The sequence below is a fragment of the Phocoena sinus genome, chromosome 20, assembly GCF_008692025.1.
Source record: "Phocoena sinus isolate mPhoSin1 chromosome 20, mPhoSin1.pri, whole genome shotgun sequence".
NCBI classification, from domain to species: Eukaryota; Metazoa; Chordata; class Mammalia; order Artiodactyla; family Phocoenidae; genus Phocoena; species Phocoena sinus.
The window spans coordinates 14,325,158-14,346,177 of record NC_045782.1 but is presented as its reverse complement, the minus strand read 5'-3'; the positions used below and the strand labels follow the sequence as shown (position 1 = coordinate 14,346,177).

The 21,020-nt window shown below is 35.7% G+C and overlaps 1 protein-coding gene across 2 annotated transcripts in view; it reads left to right on the top strand.

The window, feature by feature from the left end:
* Nucleotides 1–21,020, top strand: part of GOSR1 (golgi SNAP receptor complex member 1) — a 58,348-nt gene that overhangs the window by 20,756 nt on the left and 16,572 nt on the right. For both annotated transcript variants that reach the window (XM_032615943.1, XM_032615942.1), the window contains exons 5-6: nucleotides 218–309; nucleotides 3,581–3,655. In XM_032615943.1, the coding sequence (XP_032471834.1) occupies nucleotides 218–309; nucleotides 3,581–3,655 (167 nt within the window). The remainder of the gene's footprint in view (nucleotides 1–217; nucleotides 310–3,580; nucleotides 3,656–21,020) is intronic.

Here is a 21,020-nt window from a genome sequence, read left to right as displayed (position 1 = left end):
GTGGCACTGTTACCCTACCTCCAAATTGTTTTCATTTTAAAGAAGTTGGTCACTCTTCAGGAAAGTGATTATAATGTTATTTTTACCTCTTGGCAATTTGATTTCTTAAATAACAGTTTTCTGGGCAGAAATTTGTAATATAACAATACATAACTGGCTCAATAAGATGAAATTTTATAGTTAGCTAGTGTTGATTCTAGATGTTGATTGATTGCAGGATTATACACATGAATTCCATAAAACCAAAGCAAACTTTGTGGCAATACGGGAAAGGGAGAATCTCATGGGATCAGTACGAAAGGATATTGAGTAAGTTACCTTTTATATTTTTTTGTAGGATGTTTATTCAGAATCAGATTTAGATTATATCCATGATTAACAGCAAATTGAGTGGCAGAACCATGGTTTAGATTTCAAGGTTTCTAATTCCCATTTCACTGTTCTTTAAACATTGCTGCTCCAGTATAGTCCTAATCTACTTTGCTGTCTTATCTCCAGTTTCCCCTAGTTTTATCATTGGCTCCTGCCAACCTTGACTTTCCTGTCTTAATTCAAAGTCCAGTTTAGATGATGTCTTCGTGAGTTCTTCTCTGATCTCCTACCACCCACCTTAAGCATTATAATGTTACCAATAAATGAAGCTGTCCGTGTTTCCCTTCCTGATTACCGTCTATCCCCCTACCCTCTCCCTTGCCCCAACAATTACATATCAATACTTAGGTAGCTATCAAAGTAGCCTTTACTTCCCTGGAATCTGAAATCTGTTTTTTCCAGATTTTATACAGACTCATAACTTTAGTCAAATTATTTAAAGACTCCCAACATTTTTATGCTGCTCTTAAGCCATAATTTAAAAAATGTATTCTTTTCTTCCATTCCTTTACCTCACCTTTAATAATATATTCTAGCATTTTATACACATTTTCAAAATGTTTTTCACAGCTGTACATGACTGACAGGGTTAAATCCATTGGGCATCTAATTAAAGCAGCAGACTTTGCACTTTTGGACCATCTGTTGATGCCCATCATTGTCTCACTTGTGATAAGCTTAAGTTTCATAAGTATGATACTTATGTTTCATGAACTGTGATGTGTGCTACCATATCATGAGCTGATATATATCATGTGTACTCTGATAAACATTTTCTTAGAGTTCCTTTATTTTGTTGTAACAGTAAGACAGTTTTGCAGGAGAGGTCATTTAATATTCATCCCATGCAAAATTTTTGTCCAAAACTCTAAACCAGGATTATCCAGTTACCAGTTGTGTTTCTACCTCCAGAAATTACCTTGGAAAATTAATTTTTATTGTTTGTCTGTGTTTTATCTGTTTCTTATATTTAGTCATATGTACTTTGTATAACATATAGGAGTGAAAAAAATGAAACTTTTTTGCCATATTAGGAATTTTGGAATATTTTTAGTTCTCTGGCACATATATAAGTCTTGTGTCTGTTTTCTGTATAGTCTATTTACATAGGTATTTTAAAGAATGCGTTGAGAATCAGTGTAGCGGACAGCCTTTGATGTGTAGGCTTTTAACTACCATGCAATTTGTGGGAATTGTTAGACTACATTCCAATGTAATAACTTGTTTTCTAAAAGATGATCATAAAAGAAACATGTTCATCCATTTACTAAACTATTTCCTGATTACCAACCATGAGTAAGATAATATGTCAGTCACAGTAGAAGGTAGAAATGAAAAGATCAGCATGGCCCTCTAGATGCTAGAGGGGAGTAAGTCACATACTCAAATTAGTGTAATACATGGCAGAATATGATTAGTGAAATGAGATACAGTAGTAATAACTGACATTTAAGAATTTTTTTCTGCAGTTACACACTGCTTTTTCATATATTCTCTCTTTTTTGGCCTCATATAATCTTTTGGTATAGATATAAATTATTAGTCCCATTTTATAAAACTAGGTATTAAGAGTTATCTAAGGTTAACTGGCTAGTCATCAGTCTTCCAAGTCCAGTGTGTTCTTGGTTATATCATGCTGCTTTTCCTGGTGTTTTCTTTCCCACTGCACTTTGCACATCAGCCCTACTCTTGGCTAGTGGTTCAGTTTTAGCAGCATGACCCTCTTTTATCTTACTGCGGTGTATGTGCAGTTACTTAAATTTTTTATTTTGTTCTTGATACTTTGTAAGTAAGGAACCGAAACGTGTAAGTGTTGATAGTAATGATACAAAGCATTTTCTAGTAAATTGTAATGAACTTAAGACCAGGATAGAAATCCTTAAGTATGCCACAACTGGCAGATCTTTAGCTTCCTTTTTGTGTTCCTTAGGCTTCGGTTGATGGACTGCGTGTATCCTTGTGAAGGGAAACATTCCATTTCAATAGCTTCCCCACCCCATGTGCTGTGTAGTAATCCATCCAAAGTAGTATTCCCGGACTTCCCTGGTGGTGCAGTGGTTAAGAATCTGCCTGCCAATGCAGGGGACACGGGTTCGAGCCCTGGTCCGGGAAGATCCCACATGCAGCGGAGCAGCCAAGCCCAAGAGCCACAACTACTGAAGCCCGTGCATCTAGAGCCCGAGCACCGCAACGAAGAGTAGCCTCCACTCACTGCAGCTAGAGAAAGCCCGTGCGCAGCAATGAAGACCCAATGCAGCCAAAAATCAAAAAAACAAAAACAGAAAAAACCCCAACAAAGTATTATTCTCACTTGGGGAAAATAAAGATATAGGAGATAATAGACAAAGAAAGGAAAAGTAATGGCTTTAAAGGCCTCTGCTTTCCTCATCTTTTACAGTATCCTCCCAAACCTTACTCTTCAAGATGGACAATGCAAAGTTTTCTGAAGACACTCTGTTCTTCCACACCTCATGATGCTGCACACACTCTCCTTCCTTCCTGGACTAATCTTCCACTTTTTATAACTAAATTATCACTTGTTCTACAGGGTACCCTTTAAGGATTTTCTCTCTTTAAGAATGTTTCTGTATTTCTCATAGTCTCTCTAATCTACCTCCTGCCCTATAGAAATGACCACTCTCTTCTTTTGTATATAACTATTATCATAATAGTTCCTATTACACTGAATTACAATTATATAATTTATGTACCTCTCTAAATTGTCTATGACCAACTTGCGGCTAGGTAGCATGTTTTACTATTTTAATGTCTGGTACCTCACAAATGTTGAATAAGTATTTGCTGAGTTAATGAATAAACGAATGAATGTATATTCTCTTTTCATGTACTTTTAGTGAGTTGGAATTTTTGGCAACTGATACAAAATAAACACTTTTAGAAGAGTTATTAATAAATGTATATAAAATCAAAAAAAGGAAAAAGTAAGATTTTTGTTTAAGAATGTTGGATTATTTTGGTGAAAAATAATAAACTCTTAGGCCTAAGTTAGAGAGCCATTCATATTTATCTATTTATGATAGATGCTACTTTTAGAAGGAAATGAAAAGGATTATACATTTTAATTGTTTATTCAAAACTATGGAGAGGCTCAATTTGTCCACTTTGGATATTACTTGAGTCAATCATTTAATCCTTTTTTATAACATGTACCAAAAATGTTCTTAAGTTTTCTTTAATTTTGTTCTAGGTCATATAAAAGTGGGTCTGGAGTAAACAACAGAAGAACTGAACTATTTTTGAAAGAACATGACCACCTTCGAAAGTAGGTATTATTGAAAAAATGCATACTATATAGTACCTACTTATTTATTTACATATATAGCAAACATTTTATGGTGTTTATTATATTAAGTGCTTTATCAATGCTAATTCATTTAATTCTTCTAATGATCCTATTGGGTAGAAATAGAATTGCAACTGTTCTGACCATAATTAGGAACAATATGATGCTATCAGATATACAAAATATGCATTCATTACTTGTTACCTGTAATATGTCTTTTATTGCCTTAATGTTTGTTTTCTTTAGTGAGTCTATTGCTGTAATACTTTGTCCACTACTATAGATTACTGGTAATAATAATAGTAATAATATTGATACTGACTTATGTTTGAATGGCCTGATACCACTTATATATGTCAAGAAGCTTTATAAAGGGTAATTGGCCATACATCAAATTCAAAGAAAATATCTTATCTCCCAAGAACTCAGAAGAAAATACCTAAAAACTTGGATGAACAAGATACACACACACACACACACACACACACACACACACACACACACACGTATAAAAACAAGCCACCATACTCTATCCCTGCTTTATCTATTTTCCTTCTGAAATACACTGGTTTCTTTAATTACTTTCTTTGTATTTTGTTATAGAACTTAAGGATCAGAAAATTACTTCTCTCTCTGAGCTCAGCCTCTAAGCACTTGAGCAGCTAATATCCATGATAGTTAAATGATATGAATTATGTTGATATTTGCTGCTGAATGTCATAAATTAGTCATGTCCATATGAGCTTAATGTGCTGTTCAATTTGTTTTTCTTTAAAGATTACCACTTTAAATATGAGCTGTTGAAATCAGAACATGGAAAAATCAAGACCTTTTTAGTAGAAGTCTGAGTGCTTCTAGTGTCAGAAAGTTATTTCTTAATATGTTAAATATTACTGATTGGCACAAGGGGGCAGCCTTTCCTAGAGTATGTTTAGTTTATAGTTATAGCTTTGGTAGTTCTTTTTGTATTTGATAGAGACCGCCATAAAAAGAATTTTGCGTTATATCCAAAACTATATTAATATATTCTTGGGGTACAGAGTAATTTAAGGAATAAGACACTCAAGTAGCATAAAAATAAATATTAACTTGCATTAACATTTTTATATTTATCAACCCCAAAAGAAGTTAAACAGAAATGCAATAGTTTAATTACTTTAAGGATGTTTTGATGCTGAAAAGAGTATACCAGAGTTATTATATAAATTGATATTCTTTATTTCATTATTTCAGAACATATTTTTTATTATAAATTTTATATGAAAAATTTTAGTTTTGCATTCATTTTAGTAATTCAGAGAAAACCCTTCAGGAGTTTAATATTGTCCATTTTACAGGAAAATAAATATAATAGTTCAGGGGCACACAGCTTAAGTAATTTGTTTAGGGTTATAAAAATGATAAGAAAATTGGCAATCAAAAGGTATTTACCATTTTGTTTCCCAGGTGATTTTATGTATGATATACTTTACATATATTCCTTTCAGCATTCTTGTGAGAAGTTAGTATGTGCTTACTCCATACAGAGAGAAACTGAGGCAGGATGAAGTTGAGTGAAACATGAGCTGATAAATGAGGGGAATTGTTAACACTAAGGCTTAATCTCAATAACAAGAGTTTAGTCATTGCTTTCAGTATTAAAGCACAGAGCTTCCAAATATGTTTTAGAAAAATCAATATTTTGTGTAAATTACAAATACTTGTTAAGTAATAAAATAATAAAAAATTATGGACTAACGTATATACAAAGTAATAGTGATATGAAAAAGTTTCTCTTTTTCAGTGTTGTCTCTCTTTCATTTGCTAAGTGCTTTGAGGAAGAATTTTTTTAGAATAACTTTTTAACATAAAAGCTGTACATACTTTTTATAGTACTCATTTTAGAAAGTATGAATAATAATTCAGCAACACAGAAAAGACAGTTTGAAACACTTATCAGTACAGATGCGATACCATTTTTTACTCATCAGTAGATTGTGAGCCTTTTCCCATGTTATTTGACAATTTTTTTTGTTTGTTTTTGAATAGTTCTTTTAACTTTTAGTAGTCTACATATCCTATAATACAGATAAACCATAATTCATGTAACCTAATGAGTGTTGGCCTTTTGGATTATTTCTAGTTTTTATTATTGTACATACTGAAGTCTTTGCATGTATCCATAATTATTTCCTTATGATAAATTCCTAGAATTGGCATTGTAGGATTAAAAAATATATTCATTTTTAAAGCTTTTGATATAGTATTGTCAAAATTCCCTCTAAAGTTTTGCTACTTTAGAGTCCCATTAGTAGCATATTCTACCAGTGCTCTCAGGAACATTTACTTGATTTTTTTCTAACTCATGCCATGAAGATAGGTGAAAATTCTCAGGCAATAGATTTTTTTTTTTAAATAAGAAATATATTTTCATTAGAGAAAACATAGGTCAAACAGCCAAGCACAAGAAGCATAGGTGGTCCAGTGGTTAAGACGTGAGCTTTCACTGCCACGGGCCCAGGTTCAACCCCTGGTCCAGGAACTAAGACCCCACAAGCCACATGGAGTGGCAAAAAAAATTTTTTTTTAAAAAGAAGAAAAAGTAATAGTTAAATTAACCTAAAAGTGAAATGGACAGCAAGAGATTATGTATTGCAGCAAGACCATTTGTAATGAAGAGGCCAGATTTGCTGTTAGGGTACTTTTTAGTTTGATCTTTCATGAATAAAGGTGTTTTTTTTTTAAACTACTCAGTAACTCAGGTAACTCATTTGATTTTGTGCAGTAGGGTCATACTTTTTATGGCAAAAAGCATATTTACATTTTTATTTGATTCTTCATAAAATATTTTTTCATGTTAATGTAAATTTCTACAACTTGCTTCAAAAGTCCATATTTTTGGGCATCCCTGGTGGCGCAGTGGTTGAGAGTCTGCCTGCTGATGCAGGGGACGCGGGTTCGTGCCCCAGTCTGGGAAGATCCCACATGCCGCGAAGCGGCTAGACCCGTGAGCCATGGCTGCTGAGCCTGCGCGTCCGGAGCCTATGCTCCACAACGGGAGAGACCACAACAGTGAGAGGCCCACGTAACACACACACACACACACACACAAATCCATGTTTTTGTCTTGAAAAAGAGTAAAGCAGTTTTTATAAATGAATGGTAAACTTTATTTAAAAAGAACTGACTTTGTAATGAATTGCTTTTAAAGCTCTTCTTAATATTCTTTTTGTCTAAAAATAAATGTTATCTTGTAGCAGTTTATCTTACAGAAGATAGTCATTTCTCTTCCTATTTGGTGGATAAGCTAGCTTTCATTGTTTTTTTTAAGATTTAATTTTATTTATTCTTGGCTGCATTGGGTCTTTGTTGCTGCACGTGGGCTTTCTCTAGTTGGCAGCGAGTGGGGACTACTCTTCATTGCGGTGCGCTGGCTTCTCATTGCAGTGGCTTATTTTGTTGGAGAGCACAGGCTCTACGTGCTCAGGCTTCAGTAGTTGTGGAATGTGGGCTCAGTAGTTGTGGCTCACGGGCTCAGTAGTTCTTGCTCGTGGGCTCTAGAGCGCAGGCTCAGTAGTTGTGGCACACGGGTTTAGTTGCTCCGCGGCATGTGGGATCTTCCCTGACCAGGGATCTAACCCGTGTCCCCTGCATTGGCAGGCAAATTCTTATCCACTGCGCCACCAGGGAAGCCCCTAGCTTTTTTTTTTTAACTTGCCTTTCCCTGAGTTTCAGTATGTCAGAAGAAAATGCTGGCTTTGAATGAGTGTCAAGCTTGTAACTGTTTGTGTTTTGCTGTACTGTGGATGCATTCCTGTGAGCTCTTTGGTTGCTGTTTAGATTAATTTCCTTTATATGTTTGTTCTCTTTCGTTGCTCCCTTATATTTTCCTTTTTGAAAGGAGTATCTGAGTTAGTTTAAAGGGTGTGGGGCTGATTGTATTATTGCTGTTTTTACAGCTTTTTCTTTAGAAGAATTTTGTCATTTTGAATAAAACATGTCTTCCACATTTACCTTAATGAAGTTGACAAATTTCAGAGTAGTGGTGAGAAACTTGGATTAGGACATAAGTATACACAAATAGAATGAGACTAGCCTCTTGCTGGACTTCTTTACTGCCAGTGATCATCACCTCCACGTGAAAATTAGCCACCTTTTACCAAGGCTGCTGCCTCCATCTTCTCATCTGTGATTCTACCACTTCAAAAATCTTCAACTCTAACATTTCACTCTGACCAACACAGTTTATTCTTCGAAGACTATCTGCAGCGTCACTAGCTTCTCTTTTATATTTTTCTTCTTACCTTTAACCTCTCCTACCCTCGCTAGCTTGGATCTCATAGTTGATCAACTGAAATATTCCCAACATTTGGCCTTTTCTGTGCTCCTGTCTTTTTCTGTACCCTAGTAAAATGCCAACCCAATCCACAGTCTACTGTTCTACACCTCTATTTAAGGGTTAAAGAGAAAACACCCAATGTACAGATTAACTTTGTTTTAGATTCATTATTTCCAACCTCGTCTGAGTATTCAGCATTGCCCAGTACCTTTTGCTTGCTTGACCCAGTTTACTTGTCTCTCTCATTCTTTTCAAGAAATTTACCAGGACTTCCCTGGTGGTCCAGTGGTTAGGACTCTGCGCTTCCAGTGCAGGGGGCGCGGGTTCGATCCCTGGTCAGAGAACTAAGATCCCACATGCCACAGCACGGCCAAAAGAGAGGTCCTTAGCTCCTACTTCATTGAATTTTTAAGGTTCTTTCTCCTTAGTACAAATTCACATACAGGAATACCCTTCTTTACCCCTTTCCTGTAGTTTTTAGAGGACTAGTTTTTTTCCTGGGAAGGCTAATACATCTGTCTGGCTTCTATCTCTGTCCTTACCTGCTACCTCAGCTAATTTACTCTTCAGTCATCTTCTATACTGGCTCTGTCTTTCTAGTTTATGAATACACTTGCTGTCTCTGTGTCAGTACTCATTTCCTCCTTAGCCTATTGACTTCTTCCCTCACAGTCTACTGAGCATGTTGTCACTGGGAACATCAATGAGCTCCTGAAGGCCAAATCTAATATTGTTTGACTGCTCTGCCTCACTTGATACTCTTAATCTCTTCCCTCCTTGAAAACCTAGGCCACTGTAACACTGAAATTTACTGGTTCTCCACTTGCCTTTCTTACTACTCTTTGTTTCCTTCCTGGCTGCCTTCTAATGTAGCCTCAGAATCCTTTACATAGTGTTCTCCAGGCAGAAATTAATTAGAGCTAATCCACCAAGTGAAACTTTTTTGTCATCTACCCTGTCACATTAGCCCAGTTATTTGTCATTGACATGCATCATAACAACAATTCCTCCTCCCCAGAGATGGCAGCTATAAAGAAGACCTAGCAAAGAGAAATTGAAAGAAATTGAAATTTTCATTCAAAAATTTATAGGAAAAGCAACTGGTGAGATTTTTTTTTTTTTTTTGGCGGTACGCGGGCCTCTCACTGTTGTGGCCTCTCCCGTTGCGGAGCACAGGCTCCGGATGCGCAGGCTCAGCAGCCATGGCTCATGGGCCCAGCCATTCCACGTCATGTGGGATCCTCCTGGACCGGGGCACGAACCCATGTCCCCTGCATCGGCAGGTGGACTCTCAACCACTGCACCACCACGGAAGCCCAACTGGTGAGATTTTTATATTGCCAAGAATAATAAAATTAATGAGAGAGTTGAAGAAAGAGGAACAAATTCTGAAGTTATATAGACCCAGCTAAGAAGGTAAGCTGAGGAATTTCATCCATACTTAGAGGCTCTGTTTGTTTTCATGGAAGTACTCTGATTTGTAGGAATGGCATGATTACAACTGGAATTGCAGACTGGTTATATTAAGCACATCACCTTAAAAATTCTTGACATTTTAAACAGACCTTTGGCAGTATTTCAAAGTAGTCAAAATATTTAAAATATTACATAATATGTCAGTTTCTAAATTATCATTTCATTTAGTTGGATCACATCATAAGAACATATAAATAGACATTTTAGTTTTTCCTCTTATTAACTTGCCACTTTTATCTTGACTAAGATACCTTAATGGATTTATTCCTTAAATTGGTGTAATAGATAGGGAATGGGTTTTGAAGCCAAACAGATCTGAGTTTAAATCCTGGTGTGAACTGTAAATTTGGGGGCAAGGGACTTAAACCCTCTGACTCTCTACTGTCTTAAATGGGGAAAATTGAATTCTTACTTTGCAGTGTTAAAACACTTAAAATTAGAGATAATGTGTAAAGGTTTTGCCTAGTACAGTGCCTGACATGTAGTAGACCAGTTCTCAAATTACATTGAGCCATTCTTGCCTGTAGCAGTATTAGAACAGAAAAGTAGACTAGTAACTAGAATTGTGTGCCTAGAGCTAGGTGACAGAGACTCCAGCCCTCTGGGGCCCTTCAATGCCAAAATGGTATGTAGGAGTAAATAACTATCAGCTAACCCTGATTATCTGTTAAAGCTCAGAGTGTGTTTTTAAATCATGCCCTTCATTTATTGCTCATTGGATTTTCATTAGTATAGTAAGTGGTTTATTTATTCCTAAGCTTCATTTTTAGATAGGAGTTTTCAAATTCCAGTTGCATTCCATCTGTTTCTTTGCATTTATCTGAATGCACATATAATTTTTTGTATCAGTTTTTGTTGTTATTGTTGTTTATTGAGGTAACATTGGTCTATAACATTATATAATGAAGTTTTGTGTGTACAGCATTATATTTCTACTTCTGTATATGCTACAGCTTGCTTACCACCAAAAATTTAGTTTGCATTTGCCACCACACAGTTGAGCCCCTTTACCCATTTTACCTTCCCCTTCCCTTCCCTTATGGTAACCTCTACTCTGTTCTCTGTATCTGTGTATTTGGTTTTGTTTGGTTTGTTCATTTATTTTGGTTTTTTGTTGTTGTTTGCATTTTTTATATTCCACATATGAGTGAAATCTTATGGTATTTGTCTTTCTCCATCTGACTTATTTCACTTAGCATAATACCCTCAAAGTCCACCCATGTTGTCACAAATGGCAATATTTTATCTTTTTTATGGCTGAATAGTATTCCATTGTATATCTATTTACCACATCTTCTTTATCCATTGAGATATTACCTCATACCTATTAGAATCACTATTATAAAAAAGGCAAGAAATAGCAAATGTTGGTAAGAGTATGTAGAAGAGGGAACCCTCATACACTGTTGGTGGGAATGTAAATTGGTACAGCCTCTATGGAAGACAGAATGAAGATTACTCAAAAAATTAAGAGTAGAACTACCATATGATCCTGCTATTCCATTTCTGGGTATTTATCCAAAGAATATGAAAACACTAATTCAAAAAGATAGATGCACCCCTCTGTTTATTGCAGCATTATTTACAATAACTCAGATATGGAAACAACCTAAGTGCCCATCAATAGATGAATGGTTGAAGAAGATGTGGTGTATATATATATTCAATTTTCATTGTTTTACCAAGCATTTGTTGAGCATCTACAATGTGGAAAGCATTGTACTGGGTGTTGGAGATAGAGGAGAGATAAAGCCTAGTGACGTTCTGCCCTGTTTTTAATGAGCTCCCCTAGGATGGGAGTCGGGGGGCAGAACAGAAATGTTAACAGGTAATTACAGTGCATTGTAATTAAGTTTAATGTATGGAGACATTTGTGCATACCACTATAGTATCACATTAAAGGGAATGATTAACTCTAAAGCTTCTGAAAGGGCTTTATAGAAATAAAGCATTTGATTTGAGTCTTGAAGGATGAGTAGGTATTCACTAAAGTCGACATAAGAAAAGGTTTTGGGAAAAGATGAAACTTGAACCTTATGATCATATCTTTTTTTAAAAAACAATCTGTATCATTCCTGATAAATGATCCATGTAGATATATTAGAAATATCATTCATTTATTGCCTGTCTACAAACCCTCTCCCAGATTACAGGCCTTACTCATGCCCCTGAAAGGGCAGCCTCATGGGGAGCAAGAGAAAACAGTGGAGGGATGAACTGAGAGGTCGTAGTGTTTCTAAGATTCATCTATATGTTTTGTTTTGTTTTTGCGGTACGTGGGCTCGCACTGTTGTGACCTCTCCCATTGCGGAGCACAGGCTCCAGATGTGCAGGCCCAGCGGCCATGGCTCATGGGCCCAGCCGCTTCGCGGCATGTGGGATCTTCCCAGACCGGGGCATGAACCTGTGTCCCCTGCATCGGCAGGCGGACTCTCAACCACTGTGCCACCAGGGAAGCCCCTATATGTTTTTTATATCAGTAGTCAGTTCCTTTCTCTAACTGAGTACTTTCCATTTTATGATGCTATACTACAATTTGTTTATCCATTAACCCATTGATGGATATTTGGGTTGTTTTCAGTTTGGGGCTGTTACAAATAAAGCTGCTATAAATATGAATATTAAAGCTCCTAATATTCTTTCTTATAGAATTCCAATTAATAAATGTACAAGGACTGATAGAAATAGAAAATCAGTAGGTAAACAGCACAGTAATAATGGGAAAGAAAGATTCACTAAATGGATGCTAAAATTAGTGGGAATTTTGAGGAGAAACAGGGTACCTGCATACTCTCAAAGCATCTTCCCCTACGTTAATTAATTACAATAGGAAATATAGTAATTTTACAGTGGAGAAACCTGGCAGACACCACCTTAACTAAGCAGTCTAGGTTAACATCAGTAATAAGACATATTGACATGATATACAGCCTGATATGATACTTCAAGGGCCTGACATCACTGTATGGTATTCTTGCTAAAGCTGCATAAGGTCATGAACATAACACTTTAAAATACTAGTCAGTTATTTTTGTAGAATGTCCCTCAACTTGGGTTTGTCTGATATTTCTCATGACAAATTAAGGTTAGGCCATTTTGTCACAGACTGAAAGAGACTTAGGAGACATGACAACTAAATGCAATATAGGATCTTGAATAGGATCATAAAAAGGGACGTTATGCTGACACATATATATGGAATCTAAAAAGTAAAAAAAAAAAACGAAAGAAAAAAAATGGTCAGAAGAACCTAGGGGCAAGACAGGAATAAAGATGCAGACCTACTAGAGATTGGACCTGAGGATACGGGGAGGGGGAAGGGTAAGCTGGGATAAAGTAAGAGAGTGGCATGGACATATATATACACTACCAAACGTAAAATAGATAGCTAGTGGGAAGCAGCCGCATAGCACAGGGAGATCAGCTCGGTGCTTTGTGACCACCTAGAGGGGTGGGATAGGGAGGGTGGGAGGAAGGGAGACGCAAGAGGGAAGAGATATGGGGATATATGTATATGTATAGCTGATTTACTTTATTATAAAGCAGAAACTAACACACCATTGTAAAGCAATTATACTGCAATAAAGATGTTAAAAAGGACGTTAGTAGAAAAATTGGTGAATAAAGTCTGTAGTTTAGTTAATATTCTTGTACTAATGTTAAATTCACTGATTTTGATAATTGTACTAGGGTTATGTAAGACATTAACATTAGGAAAGCAGAGTGAAGGGTATACGAGAATCCTCTGTACTATTTTTTGCAATTTTTCTGTAAGTCTAAAATTATTTCAAACTAAAAAGCTAAAAAAACCAACCAACAGAAAAACAACCATAAGCAAAATAGGAAGGAAAAGGTTCTTCCTCAACCTGATTAAAGGCATGTACAAAAACTGTTAATATCAGACTTAAGGATGAATGCTTTCTCTCTAAAATATAAAACAAGGCAAGAATGTTTGCACTAACCACATTTTATAGCATTGTATTGGAGCAAGTGCAATAAGGGAGGAAAGGGATAAAAGGAATACAGATTGGAAAGGAAGAAATAAAACTATTTTTGTCAGATAACAAGATTACATAAATAGAAAATCCCAGAGGATTTACCTAGAAGCTATTAAATTAGTAAGTAAATTTAGCAAGGTCACAGGATGAAAGGTTATATATAATTATAAATTCTATTGCTATACTAGCAAAAACAATTAGAAAATTAAAATTTTTTAATTCCATTTATAACACATCCCCAAATAGGAAATATTTTAAAGTAAACTGAATATAATTTGTGCAAGACCTTTATGCTGAAAACCATAAAATGCTAAGAGAAATTAAAGGAGACCTAAATAAATGGAAAACATACCATGTTTCTGGGTTGGAAGATTTCCTACTGTTAAGATGGCAATTCTCCCCAAATTGTTCTATAGATTCAATGTAATCTTATTTAAGTTCCCAGCATATTTTTTTGCAATCTGACTGTAAAATTTATATGGAAATGCAAAAGACCTGGAAGAGCCAAAAAATTCAGAAAATACAAACAAAGTTAGAGTACTTGCACATCTCAACTCAAGACTTACTATAAAGCTATAATAATCAAAACAGTAAGCTACTGGCATAAGATGGACCTATATAGGTTAATGGAACAGAACAAGGTTCAGAAATAAACCAACTAACATGTGGTCAATTAATTCCCAACAAAAGGTGCCAGCATAATTCAATGGGGGAAAGGAGAATATTTCCAACAAATGGTGCTGAAACAATAAGTAAGTCCCCTACATACGAACCTTCAAGTTGTGAACTTTCAAAGACGCGAACCTGCGTTCGCATGTCCAATCACGTAAGTTAGTTCACGTGTCTGATGTACATTGTCACATGCGTGCATCCTCTACAAGTGGTTGTGCTTTTGTGTACTTTACGGTACTGTTTATTACCAGGTAGACTCAGTCTTATTTTATACTCTGGGTTATAATCCAGCACTATCATTATTTTGTTCTTCAAACTGTTTCACCTTTGGCCATTGGGAGCTCCTGCAGATTAGCTTCTGTCATTTGACATGCCCCATCCTTTTTTTGAGCACTTCCTGTACTATCTGGCACGACAGTGTTTGTGGCTCATCTTGTATTTTCCCTGCCTTGGCTCTAGAACCAGCCACTTCTCCAACCAGCCTTGGTTCCTCTTATTGGAGAGTGGTTCAGAAACTAAAATCTGGGTGCTAGATAGGCTTATTGCTATCGAAGTGTCATTCCTTCTAGGCTCTCTCTTGCTAAAAGTTTTTATCTTGAATGGGGTTGAATTTTTTCATATCTTTTAATCTGTTGAACTGATCAGATTTTTTTCTTTTTCTGTAGTATAGTGAATTACATTGATTATTTTCAAACATTAAACCAATCTTGATTCCTAGAATAACCCCCCTTTATTATATATTTATTATCCCTTTTATATATTGCTGGATTTATTTTAAGGATCTTTACATTATGCTTATGAAGAATATCTTTAGATTTCTTTTCTTTGAAGTGTTTTTGCCTGGTTTTAGTGGAAGGGTAAGACTGGCACCATTAAAATGAGTTCTTTCTGTTTGCTGAAAGAGTTTGTGCAGGCTTGGTGTTGTTTCTTCCTTAAATGTTTGATAGAATTTACTATTGAATCCACCTTAGCCTAGAGTTTTCTTTGTGGCAAGATATTTAAATTACAAATTTGGTTTCTTTTGTAGATGTAAGACTGTGGCTCTGTTTCATTTATTCCTGGGCCAGAGGGTGATAGGTGATTGTGATTGGCCCAGCCTGTCACACATCCATCCTTGTGGCCAATGGACTGGAAAGTTTGTTATCAGAAGAAAGAGAATGCGGCATATACAGGACTCCAGGGAAGTTATCAGCCAACTTGGTCACTTCAGTTTGAGTTTACTACACTCTCTTCTATACGCTAAGCCATAGATGTAGAAATAGTATAGTTAAGCAAAATCCTTTTTTCTAGTGATAGTTATTGAAGTGGACTTTTACTTTAATATTTCATTCCTCCCTCCATCCCCTACCAATGAATTATGAACTTTTTATGGGTCTATAACGCCCTACATGACCAACATACTACCTGTTTTATCTCTTTCCATCCCTTCATCTGTATCACTCTCTCCCTCTACTTATTAGGTACCAGCCTGACTGGTTTTTATTCATTCCTTTCCCAAAGATACCAAGGCTTTTCCTTTCTTGCTTCTTTGTTCTTATATTTTGGTTTATCTGCTTAAAATACTCTTCTCTTAGCTTTTCATATACCTTATTCCTTGACATCTTTATGGTCTAAGCTCACTTGTCACCTCTTCAAAGAGGCCTTTTCTAACTATCTTGTCTGAAATAGACTCTCCCTTATTGTTATTTAACAAAGTACTTTTTTTTGTTTCCTTCATAGCATTTATGAAAATCTGTAATAATTTGTTCTTTTTGTTTATTTTTTTAATTATCTGACTTTTCTTAGGCTTCCTGAGGGTAGGGCCTAGTTCATCTAGTTCTTGGCAGTGTGTTGGGTCCCCAGTTCCTGTTGTATCATGAACACTTAATATGTACTTGTTTGAATAAATGGATATAAGTAGAAGATGTATTAATTTTGGTTTCATATACATATGTGTATATACATGTGTGCCCCAATGTAGAAAATCTGTTTCATTCATATACTTATTCCTCAAATATTTATTGAATACATACTGCCTACAAGGTATTGGTTCCAATGCTATGTATATATGAAATCTGATTTTGAGAACTTAAGGGGATATTATTGATGTGATTTTTTTTGCTTTGCAAAATGAATTCTCCATGAAATACCTTTTAAAAATCATATTTTTACGTGGTATATAATAAAAGTCTGGCAAGCATCTCTCTTATTTACAGATGAGGAAACAAGATTCAGAGAGGACAAGGTCTCATAACTATTTAATACTGTGGCTCTTACTAAACCCACATTTCCTAACCTATTTCCATATTTGTCCCACATCACACTGCCTTCTCTGTGATTTACTTCTTTAAATCTTTATTTTTTCTTGTATTAGGGAGCCAACATGGTGTAATGCTAATGAGAATTGAAAGACCAGTGACTTTTCACTTCTCTGAAAAGCAAGTGACCTGGCCTTTCTCTGTTTTTTCCATCTTTAAAATGGGATAGTAGCTGTTCCCTTATGTTAGATGATTTTGAGGAAGAATGACTTAAGATTTAAGGCATTTTACAAAATTAAAAGCACTCTAAAAATCTAAAGAATTTGTTTCATATAACTTTTCAAATATGGGACTGTTGTACAAAGCAAATTACACTTAAACAGGATCAGTTACATTATTTAGTTGAGAATTTGTTTTGTTTTCAATCCATTAACTATTTAGCAGATATGATTGAGTTATCTGAGATGGCACACATATTTGTATTATAATTGTACACTTCAGTATAAATATGTCCATGAATGAGTAAAGAAAATTCTCAGGTGGAGGCTTAGTTTTATCTGCTGACAAATTTTCTTATGTCTTAGGCTATGTTTAGACTTGAATTTTTGAATTTTTAAATTCACCAGCCTTTTTTCACTTTTTGTTTGTTTCATGATTTTAGTTAAATTTCCCTGAGGTCACATGCCTAGTAAAAGCTGAGATTTAAACCTGCGTCCTCTGATTGTGTTGTTTCTGCTATACTGCACTACCTCTCCAAGATGATTCTTACGGTATCTACTTCACAAAGTTGCTGAGCTAATGCATGTAAAAAGGCTTTGTAAACTGTGAGGCATTTCTGTATAAGGCAGAACATAACGGGGATTATAAGAGTAAGAAAAAATACTGAAGGAGGAAACCTTTTATATGCACTGTCAATTTACCTTTCTTAAATAAAATTTGAAATACTTTTGATGCCAGAATAGTCTTGATGAAATGCATTTCTAATGTATTAACAGACCATGACCATATTTGAAAAATATGAGATACATGATCACCGTAATTTAGTGACCTTTTGATGGAATGGGAATGGTTTTCTCCCAAAAGTTTTTTGTATACATAGTTTATATATATTATTTAATAAATACCATACAAGTCAATTAAATAGTGGTCAGATTATAACATCTGTGAATGGAACAATATAGTAGACTCTTGGCATTCAAGATTAACATTAGCTTTCTTTTTTTTTTTTTTTGCGGTACTTGGGCCTCTCACTATTGTGGCCTCTCCCCTTGCGGAGCACAGGCTCCGGACGCGCAGGCTCAGCGGCCATGGCTCACGGGCCCAGCCGCTCTGCGGCATATGGGATCTTCCCGGACTGGGGCACGAACCCGTGTCCCCTGCGTCGACAGGTGGACTCTCAACCACTGTGCCACCAGGGAAGCCCTCATATACTTTAAAAAATATTATTATTTTTCTTTAAAGATTTTTTTTGATGTGGACCATTTTTAAAGTCTTTATTGAATTTGTTACAATATTGCTTCTGTTTTATGTTTTGGTTTTTTGGCCACGAGGCCTGTGGGATCTTAGCTCCCTGACCAGGGATCGAACCCACAGCCCCTGTATTGGAAGGTGAAGTCTTAACCACTGGACCACCAGGGAAGTCCCCAAAATATTATATTTTTTAAAACATATGAGATAACATGTGAAAAACTTCCTAAGCTTTACACATTTAAAATATTTTTCCTCCAGTGCATAGTATGATGTCTGATATATCCTAAATGCTTGTTATAATCTTAAAGGAATTGATGAAGAGCAAGGAGCTATGAAAACACATTATAGTATAAAGAAGTATTAGTTCTGCCTGATGTATAGATAGAATGGGAAAGGCTTCCCAAAGGATATGACTTCTGAACTGGACTTTGAAATGAAAGCAATTTATGTTGAAAATCAGGAAAGGGGTTGCAGAACAAGAGAGAGACTATGAGGCATGAAAGTGCCTTGATCTACATGAGCCTTGTATCTGTAGTCTTATACAGTTTACACAGTACTTTTGTTTACACTATCGCTTTTGAGCCTTATGACAACTCCATGAGCTGAGTTCATATAGTCAACTGTTTGAGCCTTGACTAATAAAACTCAGGTTCTAGGGTGTAAGAGAAAGCAACTAGCCATTTTATTCTTTATAGTTTCATGAATGTCATGATTGCTGATACTATTGAATTTCTATGATTATATTTATGAAAGAACTGTTTTCTGAGTTATAAGTATGTGAGAGAGAAAAACATATACATACAATGAAAAGTATATTTCCATTTTTATTTACATAAGCAGATTAGTTTATATTGATATACAAGTTAAATTTTTAGAGGTCTCAGAAACAAATTAGAAAATGCCTCCTTAATATTTCATATTCTTTATAATTCAGGTAGGTTTTTAGGATTTCAATCCTTGTATACCATTTATCTAAAGAAAAACAAATGGAAACTGTGATTCCTCACATTTTCTCTTAGGCTTTTTGTTTCTGCTATAGTTAAACAAGTTTGTTGACATTAAAAAATATTTTTTCGCACAAAAATGTTTATTAAAATACTTTGAGGGAGAAAAAGAGAAAAACTCTCCCCATTTAAACTTGACTTCCTATTGTGTATTGTTTGTAATCAAAACAGTGTGGTATTGGTGAAAGAACAGACAGATAGATCAGTGGAACAGAATAGAGAGCCCAGAAATAGACACACAAATATAGTCAAATGATCTTTGACAGAAGAGCAAAGGCAAGTCTGTGGAGAAAGGATAGTCTTTTGAACAAGTGGTATTAGAACAACTGGGCATCCACATGCAAAAAAATGAATATAGACACTGACCTTATACCTTTCCCCAAAATAACTCAAAACAGATCATAGACCTAAATATAAAATACAGAACTTATAGAAGTTTTATAACATAGGAAAAAATCTAGGTAACATTGGGCTTGGCAATGAGTTTTTAGATACAATGCCAAAAACACCATCCATGAAAGAAAAAGTTGGTAAGATCTACTTCATTAAAAAGAAAAACCTCTGCTCTTCCAAAGACACTATCAAGGGAATGTAAGACAGCTACAGACTGGAAAAAAAATATTTGCAAAACACATATCTGATAAAGGACTGTTATCCAAAATATACAAAGAACTCTTAAAACTCAACAGTTAAAAAGTGGGCAAAAGGTCTGACAGACACTTCAGCTGAGAAGGTATGCAGCTGGCAAAGAACCATATTAAAAGTGCTCAAAGTCATATGTCATTAGGGAATTGCAAATTAAAACAACTGGATACCACCATGTACCTATTAGAATGGCTAAAATCCAAAACATTGACACCACCAAATGCTAGCAAGGATGTGGAGCAACAGGAATTCTCATTGCTGGTGGGAATATAACGTGATACAGCCACTTCGGAAGCCAGTTTGGCAGTTTTTCTTAAAAAGCTAAATAGTCTTACCATATGATCTAGCAGTCACATTCCTAGGTATTTACTTAAATGAATTGAAAATATGTCTAAATAAAAACCTGCACATGAATGTTTATAGCACCTTTACTCATAATTGCCAGAAGTTGGAAGCAACCGAGATGTCCTTCAATAAGTGAATGGATAAGCAACCTGTAGGTACATCCATTCAATGGAATATTATTCAATGATACAAGAAACAAGCTATCAAGCCCCCAAAAGATATGGAGGAACCTTAAATGTATAACAGAAGCCAGTCTAGAAAGACTTCATACTGTATAATTCCAGCTACATGACATTCAGGAAAGGTCAAAACTATAGACAGTAGAAAGATCAGCTGTTGTCAGGGGTTCAGGGTGGGAAGAGGAGGAAGAATGAATAAGTGGAGAATAGGGGATATTTAGGGCTGTGAAACTATTCTGTATGATACTGTAATGGTGGATATATGACATTTTGCATTTGTAAAACCCATAGACCTGTACAACTGCAAAGAGTAAACCCTAATATAAACTATGAACTTTTGTTAATAATGTATCAATATTGGTTCATCAGTTGTAACACACATACCACACTAAAGATGTTAATAATAGGTGGGGGAGAACGGGTATATGTGCTCCCTGTACTTCTTGCTGAATATTTCTGCAAACCTAAAACTGTTCTAAAGGGCTTCCCTGGTGGCGCGGTGGTTGAGAGTCCGCCTGCCGATGCAGGGGACACGGGTTCATGCCCCGGTCCGGGAAGATCCCATATGCTGCGGACAGGCTGGGCCCGTGAGCCATGGCTGCTGAGCCTGCGCGTCCGGAGCCTGTGCTCCGCAATGGGAGAGGCCACAACAGTGAGAGGCCCGCGTACCACAAAAAAAAATAATAATAAAAAAAAAAATAAAACAACTGTTCTAAAAAGTCTACTGATTTTTTAAAAATAGAAAATGTGGCTCTCTGATTTCACTGCTAATAATTTAGCTTTTATCTTTCTCTTTTTTCTCTCCCTGACTGAAACGGGCAGAGTCTGTCAGGTGCTTAACTTTTTTGTCTCTAGGTAACTTCATGGGATTATAAAACAAAATTTCTCTGCTAAATAAACCATGAAAAAAGCAAGTAGAGATACTCCTTGGTCTACCCAGACAAGAAACAAATATGCCATAATATCAGTGTTAATGGAAGAGTGGTTACAAATGATTTCT